Source organism: Nannospalax galili, unplaced genomic scaffold (genome assembly GCF_000622305.1).
Source record: "Nannospalax galili isolate Female #2095 unplaced genomic scaffold, S.galili_v1.0 scaffold371, whole genome shotgun sequence".
In the NCBI taxonomy this organism is placed as follows: Eukaryota; Metazoa; Chordata; class Mammalia; order Rodentia; family Spalacidae; genus Nannospalax; species Nannospalax galili.
Genome location: NW_008331606.1, coordinates 1,416,722 through 1,436,223, shown reverse-complemented (window position 1 = coordinate 1,436,223; position 19,502 = coordinate 1,416,722). Strand labels below are relative to the sequence as shown.

The 19,502-nt window shown below is 38.5% G+C and overlaps 1 protein-coding gene across 3 annotated transcripts in view; it reads left to right on the top strand.

Moving 5' to 3' along the window:
* Znf280c (zinc finger protein 280C) overlaps window positions 1–19,502 on the top strand; it is an 84,303-nt gene that overhangs the window by 40,270 nt on the left and 24,531 nt on the right. For all 3 annotated transcript variants that reach the window (XM_029560425.1, XM_029560423.1, XM_029560424.1), the window contains 4 exons: window positions 7,439–7,659; window positions 11,695–11,852; window positions 12,564–12,664; window positions 13,708–13,854. In XM_029560425.1, coding sequence (XP_029416285.1) covers window positions 7,439–7,659; window positions 11,695–11,852; window positions 12,564–12,664; window positions 13,708–13,854 — 627 coding nt within the window. The remainder of the gene's footprint in view (window positions 1–7,438; window positions 7,660–11,694; window positions 11,853–12,563; window positions 12,665–13,707; window positions 13,855–19,502) is intronic.

The window sequence follows — 19,502 nt, the reverse complement described above, 5'->3', positions numbered from 1 at the left end:
ATCTTTTTGATGTGTGTCTGTATGCGGTTTGCAAGCATTTTGTTGAGAATTTTTGCATCTATGTTCATTAAGGATATGGGTCTATATTTTTCTATTTTGGTTGTATCTTTACCTGGCATTGGTATTTTGCTGGCTTCATAAAAGGAATTTGGAAATTCTCCCTCCATTTCTGTCTTTTTGAATGAATTAAGTAGTATTGGATGTAGATCTTTAAATATCTAGTGGAATTCTGCTGTAAAAACATCTGGTCCTGGGCTTTTTTTTTTCTCGGGAGATTTTGTATTCCTGTTTCAATTTCTTTTTGTGTTATGGGTCTGTTTAAGCTGTTAATCTCTTCTTGGTTTAGTTTTGGTGGTTCCCATGCTTTTAGATACCCATCCGTTTCTTTTAGGTTTTGAAATTTAGTAGCACATAGGTTTTTAAAGTATTCCCTTATAATGTTCTGGATCTTTCTTGTTTTTCTTGTGATGTTTCCCCTTTCATCTCAGATTTTTTTGATTTATAGGTGCTCTTTCTTTCTTTTGGTTAACTGGGCTAGCAGTCTGTCAGTCTTGTTTATCTTTTGAAAGAACCAGCTCTTGGATTCACTGATTCTTTGTATTGTTTTCTTTCTATTTCATTAATTTCTATTCTGATTTATGTTATTTCTTCTTGTCTGCTGGGTTTGGGTTTCAGTTATTGTTGCTGTTCAAGTGTCTTGAGTTGCAATGTTAAGTCATTCATTTGTGTTCTTTATGATTTTTTATTATTATTTTTATTTTATGTGTATGCATGTGTTGCCTGTATGTAGGTAAGTGCACCAGAGTCGTGCAATGCCCGCAAAAGACAGACGAGGCTGTCGGATCCCATGGAAGTGGAGTTAAGGACAGTTGTTAGCTGCCATGTGTGTCCTGGTATTCAAACCCGGGTCTTCTGTGAGAACAGTCAGTGTTCTTAACTGCTGAGCCATCTCTCCAGCCCCGTTTTATGTTTTTTCTTTTTTTTTTTTTTTTGGTCTTTTTGAGACAGGGTCTCCCTGTAGCCCCAGCTGTCCTGGAACTCACTATGTAGACCAGGCTGGCCTTGAACTCACAGAGATCCACCTACCTCTGCCTCCCGAGTGCTGGGATTAAAGGCCTATGCCACCACGCCCGGTTAATGTAGGTATTTAGAGCTATAAAATTCCCTCTAAGGACTGCTTTCAACATGTCCCAGATGTTTTGTTGTGTTGTACTGTCCTTTTCATTTAGTTCCAGGAATATTTTTATTTCTTTCTTAATTTCTCCTTTGATGCATTCATCATTCAGGAGTGTGTTGTTTAATCTCTATGTGTTCCTGAAGTTACTAGGGTTTCTTCCGGTGTTAATTTCAAGCTTTATTGCATTGTGGTCTGATAGACTGCATGGAATTATTTCAGTCTTTTTGTATTTCTCGAGGTTTGTTTTGTGCCCCAGTATATGATTGATTTTGGAGAAAGGTCCATGGGGCGCTGAATAGAAAGTATATTCTTTGGTGTTTGGGTGGAATATTCGGTAGATGTCTGTTAGGGCCATTTGATGTACGGTATTGTTTAATTCAGGTCTCTGTTAATTCTCTGTCCTGCTGACCTATCTAATGGAGACAATGAGGTATTGAAGTCCTCCACTGTTAATGAGTTGGGATTAATCTGGGTCTTAAAGTCCTGTAGTACTGATCTTATGAAATCAGGTGCACCAGAGTTTGGTGAATATATGTTCATGATTGTAATATCTTCTTGGTCAATTGTTCCTTTGATCAGAATGAAGTGGCCCACTTTATCTCTTTTGATTAGTTTTTGTTTAAAGTCTATTTTGTCAGATATTAGAATTGTAACACCTGCTTTTTTCTTAGTACCATTCAATTGGTATATTTTTCTCCATCCTTTCACCTTAAGGTACTGCCTGTCCTTGAAAGTGAGATGAGTTTCTTGCAGACAACAAAAAGATGGGTTTTGTTTCTTAACCCATTCAGCTAGTCTGTCTTTTGATTGGGGAGTTCAGTCCATTGATATTTAAAGTTATTAATGAAGGATGTGTATTGATTCCTATCATTTTTATTTCTGTTCACATTCTTGGTATAGCTGTGCATTTCCACAGTTACACCTTCATTAAGTTTCTTTCCATAACCCCTTTGGGTATACTCATTCCTTTCTTCAGCTCTTTGTGTTGCTTCAGGAACTCTCTGAAGGGCTGGTTTTGTGTACATGAATTTTTTCAGCCTATTTATGTCATGGAAGATTTTTCTGTCCCCTTAGATATTTTGGCTGGGTAAAGTCATATGAATTCGCATCTGTGGTCATTGAGAACTGGAAATACTTTGGTTCACACTTTTCTGACTTTCATAGTTTGCACCGAAAAGTCAGTTGTAATTCTGATGTGTTTTCCTTTATATGAGACTTGTTGTTTTTCTTTTGCAGCTTTCAGTGTTCTCTCTTTGTTCTGTATGTTTAGTGTTTTTACTGTAATATGGCATGGAGAGTTTGTTTTATGGTCCTGTCTAATTGGTGTTCTATGTGCTTCTTGTATTTGTATGGGCATGTCTTTCTTTAATTTTGGGAGATTTTCTTCTACAATCCTGTTGAAGATCTGGTCCATACCATTGTCTTGGGATTCTTCTCCTTCCTGTGTGCCTATGATTCTCAAGTTTGGTCTTTTTATGGCATCACACAATTCCTGCATATTCCATTCTTGTATTTTCTTAAATTTTTCATAATCTTTGCTTGAGTGGTCTAGTTCGTCCACTTTATCTTCCAGTCTTGATACTCTGTTTTCCATTTCATTCATCCTATTGGTAAGGCTTTCTCCTGTCGTTTCTAATTAGCTTACAGAATGTTTCTCTTCCTTCTTCATTTCAGCCTGAGTATTCGTCATATTTCTCTTTTCTGAATTCATTCAGAAGTTTAGCCCTATCTTCTTTAAGTTCTTTGATTTCTTTTTCTGTTCTTTAAGTTCACTAAGTTCTGGGGGCTGGAGAGATGGCTCAGCAGTTAAGAACACTTCTGTTCTTGCAGAAGACCCGGTTTCGAATCCAAGCACCCACATGGCAGCTAATAACTGTGCATAACTCTAGTTCCAGGTGACCCGACAGCCTCTTCTTCCTCCGTGGGCATTGCACGACACGGGTGCACTTACCTACCTGCAGGCATAACATTCATACACATAAGATAAAAATAATATATAAAATATTTTTTAAAAATTCACTGAATCCTTTTATCATGTTTATAATCGTTCTTTTGAGTTCCATGTCCTGTGTTATCTCGGGGGTTCTCATTGTACTCCTTTCGTGAACTTGATACTTGGTGGGGATATATTATTTTGGTTTTTCATGTCATTCTTTCTCTGAGTTTGACATGTGAATTTCTTTTGTAGTTTCTGATTCTTGTGTGACACTCAAGCCTTCCTTTGTTGAGCTTAGATCTGCTTTTTAAACTTTATGTGCCTCTGTGGTTTCCTTTTGGGCATGAAAAGCTGGCTGGTCTAGGCTTCAGGTTCTCTCTTTTAATTTTATATTGGAGTGGCCAAATTACTTTCGTCTTTAGGAGTTCCCACAGAGGCCCAAGTCGAATGAGGATCAGATGCTCTCAGGCTTCCTCTTAAGGTCTGGATCCCTCTAGGAAAGATGCTGCCCTCAGGAATTTGGGGGCTGGGCTGGCCTGGGAGCAGGGCCCAGGAAAGATGCTGGTCTCAGGAAGCCAGGGGATGTGTAGCCCAGGGAAGCAATGGTAGGTGGGGTCGGGACCAGGCCCTGAGAGCTCCTGGGTATGTGTGCTGGATAGCTTTAGTGTCAACTTGACATACCTGGGCTGAGGGAGCCTCAATTGGGGAATTTCCTCTATTGGACTGGCTTGTGGCCATGTCTGAGGGGCATCTTCTTAATGAGTGATGTGGGAGGACCCAGCCCACTGTGGGTGGTGCCACCCCTGGGCAGATGGGCCTGTATTGCATAAGAAAGCAGGTTGAGTAGGGGCCATAGGAGCAAGCCAGTAAGCAGCATTCCTCCATGGCCTGTGCTCCAGCTCCTGCCTCTAGGTTCCTGCCCTGAGTTCCTACCTTGGGCTCCCTGATGAACTGTGACCCGGGAGATGTAAGATAAATAAACCCTTTCCTCCCCAAGTTGGTAGTGGTCAGAGTGTTTTGTCACAGCAATGAAGAACAAACTAGGACAGTATGGCAGGGAGGAACTGTGTTGGTCTGGATTCAAAGATCAGGAAGCAGTGGGGACTCTGGGCCAATATGAGCCCAGATGTCTGGGATGCCAAGACAAGAAATCAGCCAGTACCCAAGCTAGGAGGAGAGACGGGGCCCTGGAGCTGGGAGGGTGAATGAGGCTGGGGGAGTCAAGGCACTGTGCTGCCAGACCCACGCAGGAAAGATGCTAGCATGAGGAAACTGGTTCTCTCTGGTTTTTTTTTAATGGGGCTTTTTGCTACTCTAACATTTCCCCCCTCTGAAGAGGTAACCCTAAAATCTTTTAGGGATTAGATAAGAGCTCCCAAATACTTTTGACATTCATTTTTTGGTTTTGGAACAGAGTATGTTGTTGCTAAAAGGCCCAAGGACATTTTGACTTTTAGCCAAGATACTGGCTACTTTTCTTTGGAGTCTTTTTACCCTAATTGCCTAGCCAATTTCTACCTCCTAGTCTTATCACACCATCCTCTGAAGAGGTTACCAAAATTGCCAATAGGAAATTGGGACACAGACCACTCTGGCTTCTTCATGCTGAACAGGGACACAGGGTGAGGCAATTGGGGTACCCCTTCAGTGGGTCTATCTAAAAGACTCCCAAATTGCATAACCCTTATCTTTAGGGAGAAAAGAAAGTCCTTGACTGGTGAATAGGGGATGGGAAGGAATAAAGGAAAGAGTAGTTAGCATTACAAGTTCTAGACAGGGAACCAGGAAAAAGACAGAACAGGGCAAATTTCAAATATTCATTTCAGAGTCCATTGGGATTTCTTGATGAGAGCTTCCAAAAGCATTCCTCTGTTGGCTTCCTCCTCATTTTACTTTGTCTGCCAAGCCTGGCCTCGAGAGTGATGAACTCAGGATTTGTTTTCAGGCACTTTGATAGATATTGGAGTGGCTAGAATAAGTGTCAATCAGTTCCCTCTCAAAGTTTTTACCCAAGCTTTATCTACATAGCACATGGTAATTAAAAGTACTAGACTGGTAGAACTAACCTTCTTGGATGTTTAATAGCCATACTTTGAGGCCTATATTAATCTGGTTAGAGGGACTTAAAGGACAGTTTTTGCTCCTTGCCCTCCAAGGTCGACTAAGTTCCAGGGGACTGTGGAACATCTCTGAAAGTGTCCTGTGACTGTGGTGAGTCACCTGTCCTCTTCAGGGAGGTCATGGAGACCCTACCACATGGACTTGAACCAGTATTGAGTCTTCAAAGAGGAGGGCCATTCAGAGGAAACTTTTCCTCCATGCTTCCAAGTGAAGCCAGCTGCGGTCAAGCAGGACATATGACTTATCTTCACATAGCTGGAACTGGTAAAAGAAAGGAGCCAGGACCTCCTCCCAAGCCCATGTGACCCTGAGGAACAGATCCTCCAACAACCTAAAGAGGAAAAATAAATTGGTTTATTTGGGCCAACTGTATGTTCTTAAACACCCAAAAGGAAGGTGTAACCAAAGATTAAAGCAATCAGTATATTTCTTTAAAAGTTCAATGGTTACACTGCTGAGACATTAGGCTTAAGTCCATATAAAATGTTATTTAGACAATTACTTCTCATTGATGATTTTGTTTCTAAGCAGAAAGTGCTGCTCAGATATAAGACTTCAAATCTCGGCCTGAAATACTGTAGTGCCCACCTGTAGCTAAGGGAGATAACCCACTATTGTTCTAAAATAATGGCTAAATTTGTTTTCTCCCCCTATCTAGAAGACTTTGAGAGGGAACTGACACTGACTTTTCGTGTTTTTGAGACAGGGTCTCCCTGTAGCCCCAGATGTCCTAGAACAGGACCAGACTGACCTTGAACTCAGAGAGATCTGCCTGTGTCTGCTTCCCCAGTGCTGGGACTAAAGGCTAAAGGCGTGCACCACCACACCCGGCCTTTCATTCTGAATTTTAAAAATCCTTATGGTGGTTTTCCAACATTTCATAATACAAATATTTAAATATTAAGCAATTATAACAATTCTATGGCTTGCATATACTTTTTTCTCATTTCATTTTTGTTCTCCAGTCATTCTTAGAGAATCCTAGAGAAATTCTACAACTGAAAATTGTATTCAATAAAAGTTAATTTACTCAGGGCAGAAGAGATGGCTCAGCAGGTAAGAGCACTGGTTCCTTTTGGAGAGGACCCAGGTTCAGTCCCAGCATCCACATGGTGGGTAACAATGTCCGTAACTCCAGTTCCAGGAGACCCAACACCCACCTTTGACCTCCATGGGCATTGCACGGCAAGGGTGAACTTAAACACGTGCAGGCAATATATTGATATGCATAAAATGAAAAAAAATTAATTTTTTAAATCAAATAAAATATTTTAAAAATTAATTTTCTCAGTGGAAAAAAAGGCATATGTGTGAAAGTACTCCTCATTAGAATCATTTTAAATGATGTTTTAATGTTATTCATGAAGTAAATTTCCCCCATCAAATATTAAAGTGTCACAGTAGAATGTGTTGAGGTTTTCAAGATGCAACGAATGAGTCTTCATGAACCACACATCATCTTATAGTTTGAGTCTGGGGAACAGCATGTCAACTGCACTCAAATTCTGGTTCCAGCTATGCTTTACTAAAATACTACTATGTCATATGATAATTAAGCTTTATACATAATGATATATGTAACTACCTTTCCTTTTAAGTTATAGCTTGACATTAATATGAAATGTATGATTCTTTTTTTTAACTTTTAAAAAAATTTTATTATTTTTATTTTATGTGTATGTATGTATTGCCTGCATGTGGGTAAGTGCTCCCATGTTATGCAGTGCCTGTGGAGGTCAGAAGAGGCTGTCAGATCCCCTGGGACTGGAGTTATGGACAGTTGTTAGCTGCCATGTCGGTGCTGGGATTCAAACCCGGGTCTTCTGCAAGAACAACCAGTGTTCTTAACCTCTGAGCCATCTCTCCAACCACAAAATATATGATTCTTGATCTAAAAGGAAATTATTAAATACTTTGAAAAGGAATTTTACAAGGTCCTGGATATCTCTAAACTTAAACTTTTCAATTTGTATTAGAATATATTTCTTTTATTAAGACAGTAGGTGCTAATTGGAGGGGGTTTTTATTTTTATCTTTTTACAATTTATAAGGGAGTATACCAGTGTTCTGGTTGAATATCTTTCCAGACATACTGTCAAACATAACTTTATATGATCTGAAACTTGGTGTAAGCACAGAACTCATTTTTTGCTTCTGATTTTTGTAAGAGATACAAATAAGATATATTGTTTTTTCTCGTTCAGCATTGTTGCCCAGACATGCTAAATAATTTTCCGGATACTTCTAAAGCAGAACAGTCAAGTGCTGAAAACAAAGCTAATACTGATCCAGATACAGGAAAATTAATCATGCTAGTTAGTGACTTTTATTATGGAAGATATGAAGGAGCTGGCGATGAAGAGCCAAAGATTTCCACAACTTTTAAATGCTTCAGTTGCTCAAAAGTTCTTAAAAGTAATATTAGGTATGTGAGTACTTTTGTTTCTAAATTAAGAAATTATAATTTTCATATTGATCTTTTAATATGAATGTTGTATTTTATTCTTTCCTATCCTAGGTAAATCAATGTAATACTTTCTACTAAGAAGAAGAGTTGTTCATTATGCTGATTGCTTTTATATTTTCTTGTGTTTTTTTGTAGTTTGACACATGGATCAACCTAGTTATAAATTTTTCAGATAGGTTAAGTAATGCAAGAGTATTTAATGTAACTTTAAGACAATTGTACCTTTTCTCCTGTATTTTATTTTCTGGTTGCTTGGCTCTTAACATTTCATTGTATCACAAGGTAGGTCAAACCACCTACACACTAATCTTATTTAATGCTTAAAATTTTCAATTCATATTTATAATTTTCAGCATATTTTCCTTAGAGAACAATACTTTTTTGCTATTTTCTTTAGAGAAGTTCATGTTGTAAGTAACATGTCAGCTTTGATTTTATATAATATACACATTTTATAACATAAATATAATTCTCAGTGCACTACTGAAGATTTTTCTTTTGAGACAAGGTCTCACTATGTAGCCCCAGCTATCACCCCTTGAACTCACAGAGATCTGCCTGCCTCTACTTCTCAAGTGCTGAGATTAAAAGCATGCATGCCTCATCACACCTGGCTGAAATTCTAAAGATTTTATACATTTTTGTCTTAAATTTTAAAGATGTACACATTATAATCTGAGTACAATGGTAACAAAGTAACAAGACAAATTGAGTATTTTCCGTTACTTTTATAGACTGACAGTTATATTAGGTGAGGTGTTTTTCTAACTTTTTTTGTGATCTTTCTGGAGATTTATTGTTAATACTTCCTCCAAGATTTTTTAGAAAAAAATTGGGTAAATAAAACCTAGGAACTTGCTCTAAAACTGGTATTCATTCTTTTGTTCCACTGATGCTTACTAAATCACTACTATTTTTAAGATTTGGGTTATGCACCCTGAATACAAAAATGAGTCTAGCAGAATCTCCAGGTAGCTTGTAGACAGTAGAGACACTGTCTATATATAGTACAGCTTTAGGAAAACTGAGAAGCAGAATATGGGTTAGCAGCCTTTTTTGCTTTTTAAAAATTATTTGAGAGTTTCATATATGCATATAATGCATTTTTTAAAATATTATTTTTATTCTATGAGTGTATTGCCTGCATGTATGTAAGTGCACCCATGTTGTGCAATGCCCGTATAGGTCAGAAGAGGGCATTGAGTTCCCCCGGAATTGGAGTTACAGACACCATGTGGGTGATGGAAATCAAACCCAAGTCCTCTACAAGAACAACCAGTGCTCACCACTGAGCCATCTCTCCAGCCCCGCATATAATTCATTTTGATCAAATCCACTCCCCATTCCCTTCCTCAACTCCACCCTATCCACTTCACCCCTTTTCCCTCCCAAGTTCGTGGGCTCTTTTTTAAAAAACCCACTGAGTCTAGTTAGTGCTGCTTGTATGTGCATGGTTGTAGGACCATCTACTGGAGCATAGGTAGCCTCTCAAGTACCATATCTCTGAAGAAAACCAACTTTTCTCTCCTGCCAGCAACCATCAGTTGTCAGAACCTCCTCAGCTAGGTGTGGGACTTCATGAGCCACTCCTCATCCATACTGGGATTTTGGCTGACGTGATCTTGTACAGGTCTTCTACGTGCACTCACTCCATTTTTAGGATGGTTTTCTTTAGGGGTTCATAGTGAATTATTATAGCCAACCTAGTCTTCAAATTGTTTTTTGTTTTCTTGCTTTTTTGGAAACTCAGAAAACCTTGAAGCCTCTTACCTCTACCTCCTTAGTGCTGCGGTTGGGGTTGGAGGTGTGAGCCACCACACCTAGCAAATTGATTTGACTGAATGCTTTTACTTTGAAATATAGTTAGGTAAAAATTTTAAAATGGGTATGCCCATTTTTATTGAATTCTCTGCCATGAAATTTTAAAGTTCCTCCTCATAAGAAGCATTTGGGGGGCTGGAGAGGTTGCTCTGCAGTTAAGAGCACTGGCTGCTCTTCCAGAGGAGCTGGTTTCAGTTCCCAGCACCCACATGGCTGCTCTCAACTATCTGTAACTCCAGCTACTGGGGCTCTGACGCCCTCTTCTGACCTCTACAGGTATTGCATGCACATTCAGGCAAAATACTGTTACACATTAAAAATTTTTTTTAATCAGTTAATTAAAAAAGAAGCCTGTTGGGAGGCAGAGGCAGGCAGGTCTTTGTGAGTTCGAGACCAGCCTGGTCTACATAGCGAGTTCCAGGACAGCTGGGGCTACAAGGAGACCTGTCTCAAAAAGAAAGAAAGAAAAAAAGAAAACAAAGCCTGTTTTAGGAAGGCTGAAATGGTAGAATGTAAAACTGAAAAATTGAAGGTGCTGCAAAGTAAAATAACATTTTTTGTATCAGGATTTTTGTCATTGTGACAAATACCTGAGAGAAACAAAGGTAGAAAATTTCTTTGAGCTCACGGTTTCAGAGGTTTCAGTCCATCATTAGCTGATCCCATTGCTTTTCGGCCTGTAGCAAGGCAGGAACATCATGGAGGAAGAACATGCTGAAGGAAAGCTGTTCATCTGGCAGCCAAGAAGGAAAGAGCAAGACAAGAAGGTTCCAGGGACATGTACATCTTTTCGGGACATGCCTCTAGTGACCTACTGCCCCCACCTAGACCCCACCAACCAATAATGCCATCATATTATGAATCCATTGAGGGATTAATTGGTTGATTAAATCAGAGCCCTCAGGATCCAGTCACTTCCCAAAATGCCTGTCAGCTGGTATCCTTGTATCCAAGCCCTCGATACAAGAGCCTTCAGGGAACGTCTCAGAATTGAGCTATGCCAGTTGGTTACAGTAGTAAGTTGTCATTTTTAAATAAAACAAAATTTCTTAAAATTATGGGCAGTAACCGTTTTATTTACATGCATTTTGACAGTAGTGCCTTTCAAGACCTTTAAAAAAGTATGGTGGCATGTACCTTTAATCCCAGCACTGGGGAGGCAGAAGCAGGTAGACCTCTATGAGTTCCAGGCCAGCCTAGTCTACATAGTAAGTTTCAGACCAGCCAGTGCTACATAGTAAGATCTTCTTCTATGAGTCATGCTGCTTTTTAAAAAAAAAATTTTCTTATGTGTATGAGTGTTTTGCCTGCATGTATATAAGTACACCTATGCATGTAATGCCCATGGAGGCCAGAAGAGGACATTGGCTCCCCTGGAACTGGAGTTACAGACAATCATTAGTTGCCATATGGGTGCTGGGAACCAAACCCAGGTCCTCTGGAAGAACTGCCAGTGCTCATAACTGCTGAGCCATTTCTCCAGTGCGAAGTCATGTTGCTTTTGATGGTAGTTTCCTTTAATTTTTATTTTGAAATGCAAATAATATTTTATATATGGAAAAGAGGCTTGCTATTTTACTTTACCAGGAGTAAGCATATATCTGAAATAGAGGTAGTTATAGCAAACTAGTGATATCTCATACTGGATATATTATTGGATAATTTTTAAAACAAAAATGTGAAAATAATTTTAATGAGCTAAATGAAATTAAGCATTCTTTTTCTTTTGAGGCAGGATCTCATTCAGCCAAGGTTGTTTGCTATGGAGTAGAGGATGACCATGACCTTTTAATCCTCCTGAGATGGGATTACAATTATGCAACACCATGCTCAGTTTATGTGGTGCAGTGGAATGAACCCAGGGTTTTATGTATGCCAGGCAAGCAGTCTACCAACTGAGTCACATCCTAACCCTGAAATTAAGTTTTTTAAATTACATATCTTTTGTTTGATGGTGGAATCTGCTGGGTTGCCTAAGCTGGCTTTGAGTTTATAACTTCAAATGAATCCTTCTTTCTCAGCTTCCTGGTAGTTGATTCTCCAGGCACATGTCACCAGGACCAACTAAAGTATTCACTCTTCTAGAGGGCTTTAAAGGCGTTAAAAGTAATAATGTGATTTTTTTTTCTTTTTATAAATCTGCATTTTTACACCTGTTTGACAAATTTATAGGTTCATGAACCACATGAAACACCACTTGGAACTTGAAAAGCAGAACAGTGAGAGCTGGGAAAACCACACCACATGCCAGCACTGCTATCGGCAGTACCCCACACCCTTCCAGCTGCAGTGCCACATCGAGAGTACACACACACCCCATGAGTTTTCTAGTAAGTGGCAGTTTCATAGAACTCGTGCATTTTTTGGAATTTATTTGACTGTGAGGGAGCCTTAAGAATTCTCATAGAAATAATCATAAATAGACCTTATAATTTGGTAGTGAAATTAAAAAACATATTCAAACTCATAAAGTTAAAATTTGTCAATAAAATGAAAATCTTCTCATAAGTAATTCATTAGTAGGAATTCCTTGCATAATTGATTATGTTTTATAGAGAGGATTACATGACTTTCAAATTTAAAATCTTTGGTCTTGATTTACACTTAATATGAAAACTAACTACAGTGACAGTTAACACAGTCTGGGAACTATATATATATAGTTTGTGTTCACATCCCAGCACTGCCTCTTAATACAACTTTGGGATCTCAGGCAAGTTAATCTTTCTGTACTTCTGGTTCCTTGTCTGAAAAATGGGGACATAAGTATTAATTCCTCCCTCATTAATATTGTGAGAGGAATTACAATATTAGACCTGTGTTTTATTTGTTTGCAGTACTAGGGATTGAACTAGAACATTAAAAATGTTGGTCCCCAGTTCCTCAGAATAGTGTTATAGAGTCAATAGTGGTAGAGTTTATTAGACCCACCCTCACTATTACTACTAGTAGTAGTGTTACTCTTATACTTGTTATGGTTGAACAAAATGCATCCTCAAAATGCATGTGAAAAATGATGTAATGTATTTTTTCCTTTTCAGCTATTTGTAAAATCTGTGAATTGTCATTTGAATCAGAACATAGTCTTTTACAACATATGAAGGAGACTCATAAACCTGGGGAAATGCCATATGTTTGTCAGGTATACACATTTATTGTCTACTTGGGTTCTGTTCAGTGTTTGTGTGACATGAAATAGTATTATTCTTTTGGTTTTTGAATCATGTAAGTAGTTAGTATACTAAAATGAAAAACTTCTGCATTAGTGAAATTCCCCCTTGGTTGAACTCATGAATTGTGTGGGGGGTTAGTGGGCTGGATTTGACCCTCAGGCCATAGTATACGGACTATTGTCAAAAGATAAACATGAGTTTATCACATAGGGAAGACTATAGATGTGTCAGGGAAATAAGAAATACACTCATTGTAGAGAAACTAAATATTTTTAAAAATTTTTTTAAATTTTATGTGTACGAATGTATTGCCTGCAAGTGTGTAAAGTGCACCCGTGTTATACAATGCCCGTGGAGTTAGAAGAGAGAGCTGGATTCCCCTGGAACTGGAGTCACTGACGGTTTAGCCACTATGTGGGTGCTGGGAATCGAACCTGGGTCCTCTGCAAGAGAGTCAGAGCTCTTAACCTCTGAGCCATTTCTCCAGTACCCCTAACTAAATATTTTTTGACCAGCGTTTTTCCAGAGTTTAAAGCAACTCCCAGTAATATGATAATTGCATAAACATAAATTGTTTCTGACTTAGCCTTTAAAATCTAAAGAAGAAACACTATTTTATGCAGCAGTAAAAAACTATAGAGCACTGGGTGTGGTCGCGCACGCCTTGAATCCCAGCACTCAGGAGGCAGAGATTCACTCAGGAGGTGAATCTCTGTGAGTTCGGGGTTAGCCTGGTTTCCATAGTGAGTTTCAGGCTAGCTGGAGCTACAGGAAGACGCTGTCTCAAAAAGACCAGAAAAGAAACTATAGAGCAAGAGATGTCAGAGCTTGGACTTTTAAGTCAAGATAAAGAATTATAGATTAGAAGAGAAGAAGAAAGTCTAGCTATGACTTGAAATACCTCTAGTGCAGGATTTTCCTCTGAACCAATGATTTATCATTGCTAACTTGATGTCAATTGTATGAAAATTATAAATTTTTATGTTAAATTTAACCTTATTTATATTTCTAGGTTTGCCAATTTAGATCATCCATATTTTCTGATGTAGAAATTCATTTTAGAGCATCTCATGAAAACACTAAGTGTTTGCTATGTCCATTTTGCCTCAAAGTTAGTAAAATGGCAGCCCCTTACATGAATCATTACATGAAACATCAGGTGAGATTTAGACTTTCTTACTTGTTCATATTGTCTTATTGAAAAAATATACATATACTTAGAACATTAGTGAAATTTATTTTGAATAGAAAACAGTGTTCAAAATGACATGGTTAATTTATAGTTTATGCTGATTTGTGAAATGTCCACTTTTTCTTCCCTGCTTTCTGATAATACTGAAAAGTTCACAACCTGTAAAAGTTCTGAAAGATAGCTAGAAATAGGAACCACAGAGTAGAGGAAAAAGGAGAAAATGAGTGGAATGTATAAGCTGAATATTTTGGGATCTAAAGGTGATAGGAATTGTGAATGATCTTGTAGGTAATTATTAATGGCCAGGAAAAGAATTTGAACTGAGGAAGCTGAGATTGAGTCATAATCTTTTGATTTTCTTTCTCTTCAAACATTCTTTCCACTTCCTAGTCCACTTTTCCACCTAGTCCACTTCCTTTTGTAATGAGAAGATGCATTTGTAATCAGTGACCAGGATGGTTTCTTGTAGTACCTGATAAAATAAAAGGAAATAGCTGAGACTCCTATTACCAGATATGTGATATATGAACCAATGTGGATGCTGAAAACCAAACTTGAGTCCCTGGAAGAGCAGCAAATGCTCTTAACTGCTGACCTATCTTTCCAGCCATGAGTTGTTTGTTTTTGGTTCTTTGTATATTCTAGATGATAATCTTGTGCCAGTTGTATAGTTAGAAAAGCTTTTATCTCATTTTGTAGGTTGTCCCTGTACTTGGTTAACTGTTTCTTTTGCTGTACAGAACCGCTTTAATTTAATGAAATAGCATTTGTCAGTTATTGGGACTATTCCCTTAGTGACTGGAGTCCTACATAGAAAGTCCTTTCCTATGTCAATGTAGTGTTTTCCTCACTTTTCCCTCTGTCAATTTCAGGGTTTCCTGTCCCACATTAAGATCTTTGACCCATTTGGAGTTGATTTCCATGTAGGATGATAGAGAGAGAGAGAGAGAGAGACTGAGACAGAGAGGCAGAGACAGAGGGAGATCTAGATTCATTCTATGTGTGGTGTTGCCTGAGTTCTCTTGGGGTCTCTTGTGCAATCAGACAAACCATATAACATATTTTTATGTGAATTTATTATGGTTTATGCCCTTGGGTAGGGAGGGGGCAAATGGGGAGACTTACAAAGAAATGCACACCTGACACCCAGCTGTGTGAGGCCCACAGTTCCAGATCACTTCCTCGCCAGCCCACAGTCTCCGTTAACTTTCGCCCACGCATCTTGAGCCTGCAGTCTCACCCAAGGTCAGTAAATGCCCCCTCTTGCATCCACGTGGGTGAGACACCAGGGCCATCTTTCTCTCCAACCCCCCCACCCCCGCTGTTGTGCGGGCTTCCATCACAGGATGGCTCCCAGAAGCCCCTCCACAGTCAATTCTCCGGCAGGCCCCGCCCCTTGGAGGAATCAGACCTCTGGGACACATGTGGATATCCAGTTTTGCCATCACCTTTTGTAGAAGATACTGTCTTTTCTCCAATACTTATTTTTTGCATCTTTGTCAAAAATCAGGCAGGTGTAGCTGCAGGGGTTTGTAGTCTTTCTAAGTCCTCTGTTATGTTCCATTGATCTGTGTCCATTTCTGTGAAGAATGACATTGGAATTTTTGAGTATTGTTGAATCTGCAGATAGCTTCTGGTACTGTAACCATTTTCATAATAATAATTCTTACAATCTATGAACATGAGAAGTTTTTCCAGTTTTTAGTGTCTTCTTCAATTTCTTTCTTCAGTTTTTTATTAAAGTTTTTGTTCTTTGCTTAGGTTTTATTCTGAGGTTTTTATTTTACATTTATTTATTTTGTATATGTGTGTGAGCACACACATGCCATGGCAAATATGTGGAGGTCACAGGACAACATTCAGAAGTCAATTCTGTCCTCCCACCATGTGGGTTCCATAATGAAATTTTAGGTTGTCAGGGTTGGCGACAAGTGCCCTTTCCCCTCTGAGACATTTCGCCAGCTAGCCCGTCCAAGATATTTTTTGAGGCAGTTGTGAATAGGATTGTATTTTTATATCTTTCTCAGCATGTTTGTTACTGGTATATAGGAAAGCTACTGATGTTATATTAGTATGTTAATTTTGTATCCTGCCACTTTGCTGAAAACATTTATGAGATTTAAGAATTTTCTGTTGGAATCTAGGGTCTCATGTATAGAATCATGTCATTTGCAAATAAGGATAATTTGACTCTTAACTTTCCTATTTGTATCCCTTTTATTTCCCTCTCTTAATACGGTAGTTAAGGCTTCAAGTACTATATTAAATAAGAATAGGGGAAGTTGACACCCTTGTCTTATTCCTCATGTTAGTGGAAATGCATTCAGTTTTTCACCATTTAGTATATGTTGGCTATAGATTTATTATATACAGCCTTTATTGCATTTAGATACATTCCTTCTATTCTTTGTTTCTTTAGAGCTTTTATCATGAAAGCATCTTGGATTTTTTTTAAATGCCTTTTCTCTTATCTATTGAGATGTAGTTTCTGTCTTTGAGTCCAATTTATGACATGTACTGTATTTACTGATTTGTATATGTTGAAAAGTCCCTGACTCTGGGATAAAACCTTTCTTGTGGTAAGTGACCTTTTTGATGTGCTCTTGAATTCAGTTTGTATTTTACTTAGAAATTTTGCATCTATGTTCATCAGGGAGCTTGGTCTATCATTTTCTTTTTTATTGTTTTCTTTATATGGTTTTGATATTAAGATGATACTGGCTTCTTAAACAGTGTGATAGTGTTCCTTCCCTTTTTATTTTATGAAATTGTTTGAAAAGCATTGGTGTTAGTTCTTATTTAAAGATCTGGTAGAATTTTAGAGTCAATCCATCTGAGCCTGGACTTTGTTTTTTTTTTTCAAAAGGGTCTTACTATGTAGCCCTGCCTGACCTGGAACTCACTATGTAGACCAGGCTGGCCTGGAACTCACAGGAACTCCACCTGCCTCTGGCTCCAAATGCTGGTATTAAGGATGTGTGCTGCCACATCTGACTTGAGCCTGCATTTTTTTAATAGAGTCTCCCTGTAGCCTCAGCTGGCCTGGAACTCTCTATGTAGACCAGGCTGGCCCCAATCTCAGAGATTCACCTACCTCTGCCTCCTGAATGCTGGGAATAAAGGCATGTGCCACCATGCCTGGCAGGCCTGGATCTTTTTTAATTGAGAAATTTTTCATTACTGCTTCAGCTGGTTATAGATCTGTCTAAATCTGTCTAAATTATTTAACTCATCTTGGTTTAGTTTTGTTGGGTCATTTGAGCCTAGAAATTCATCTGTTTCTTTTAGATTTTCTAATTTGATGGAATATAAGATTTTAAATATTTTTTAATTTTTATTGAATGTTTGTAAATTTCATACAATATATTTTGATCACATTTAGATTCCCTCCCCTATCTGTACCCCTTTGTAGCCCCCTGCCCCCATTTCATGTACTCTGTCATATATATTAAGGCATATCCAATCAAGTTTGAGTCCCCAAATGTTGTTTGCTCTGTGTCCATCCACTGGAGCTTGATTTACTTATCTAGCAGCACACCCTTAAAGAAAAATGACTCTCCCTCTCCCAGCAGTTATTGGTGGCCAGTAGTTCTCAGCTAAGGTTGAGGCTTCTTCCCCATTTCTATGCTGGGATTATGTGTGGCTTGAGCTTGTGCAGGTATTGTGCATGTGTTCACATTTAAGGAGAATTAATATGAGTAATTTTGTTGTTGTCTAGGAAACTGTTTCCTTGTGGTCATCCCCTACTTCTAGCTCTTAAAATCTTTCTGTCCCCTCTTCCAGATGGTCCTTGAGCCTTGGGTGGCAGAGGTTTCTTATAGATGTCCTATTCAGGGATAAGTTCTGTGCAGTCTCTTATTCTCTGTACTTTGGCCAGTTGTGGCTTTCTGGGTTAGTCACCATCTACTGCATAAGGAAGGGGGTCTCTGGTGAGAGTTGACAGATGTATCGGTATTCTTTCCGCCCGCTTTTCTGCTGTGTTCCCTGAGCTACAGGTGTAGAGGTTGCATTATAGATGTGTCCCTTAGGGCTAGACACCTCAGACACTTAATCTCTGTATTTGACCAGTTGTGGAACTTTGTAATGGTTTCTATCTGTTTTTTTTTTTTTAAAAAAGAAGCTTCTTGGATAAGTGGTAAGAGGTGTACTTGTCTGTAAATATAAGGATGCATATTTAGAATACATTAAGAAATTACATTGGTTTGGGAATGTGACAAAAGTAGGTTTTTCTCTAGGATCTATGACCTCTCCAGCTTTGTGTATTTGACTGTGTTTACATAAGGACCACACATGAGTTCCTTCCCACTGAGTGAAACTTAAGTCCCATTAAACAGCCATTGATTACCCCCAAGATAAAAATGCCACTGCTGTACAAGTAGAGAATATTTGCTGGGCTGGTCATTGATGTGGTTCATAGACTTTACAGCTGGGTGGGATCATTTATTTTTCTCCATTGGCAATTTACATAGTATACTCTGATACTGTGAGAGCTAGTCTTCTGGGAGAAGGTTTCCAGTTCAGTTCCACCTCGATTGCTCCAAGTCCGGTGTCCAAAGTATGTGTCTTCAGTGGTAGGGTGTTATCTTCAACTTCTGGGACGCAATCGAGAGCTATAGCCTGTGTTATTTAGGAGTCTCTTGGACTACCCTGACCAACAACTAGTATAGGAGACAGGTATTATCAAGAGGAAAATAGAGGATAATTTAACTGGGGAGGGAATAGGAAGGGCTATACAGGGGGGAGAGAAGGGAGAGATAACACTTAGATGATGTAAAAAAAAGAGGGAAATGTATTAGCTCAAAAATACACATTGTGGGGCTGGAGAGATGGCTCAGTGGTCAAGAACACTGGTTCACTTACCTACATGCAGGCAACACATGCATACACATAAAATAATAATAAAAAGTTTTTAAAAGTCTTAAATAAAATTTTTAAAAAATACACATTGTGTGTGTGTGTGTGTGTGTGTGTGTGTGTGTGCGCGCGCGCGCGCGCGCATCCATGCACGCATGCATGCATGTGCATGTCTATAGCTGAAGGCCATCAAAAAACATAGTGCCAGGCAAGGGAAACTTCCCTCAAGCTGTTGGAATATAAGATTTTAAGACATATTCTAATAATTTTCTAAATTTCATTGGTGTCTCTTGTAACTTCTCCCGTTTAATCTTGAATCTTGCTAATTTGAGTCTTTCTTTTGGCTAGTTTGGCTAAGAGTTTATCAATCTTATATTTTTAAAGACTCAACTTTTTGTTTTCTTGATTCTTTGTATTTTTGTTTCCATTTCAGTACTTTCTGCCCTGATCTTGATTATTTCTGTCTATTGATTTGGGATTTGAATTTGTCTTGTTTTTCCAAGGCCCTAAGGCACATCCTTAAGTTATTTGAGAGCTGACTGGGTTTTTTTTTAAATATAGACTTGTAGCTATGAATTTCCTCCTTAATACTGCTTTCATTATATTCCATAGTATGTTTTCCTTTTCATTTAAGTTGCAGAATTTGAAAAATTTTCTTAGTATCTTGAGTGACCCATTATTCATCATTTAGTAATGTGTTTTTCAGATTTCATGAGTCTATTCTCATTGCTTTCTGATTTTTAAGACTTGCTTTATTTCCT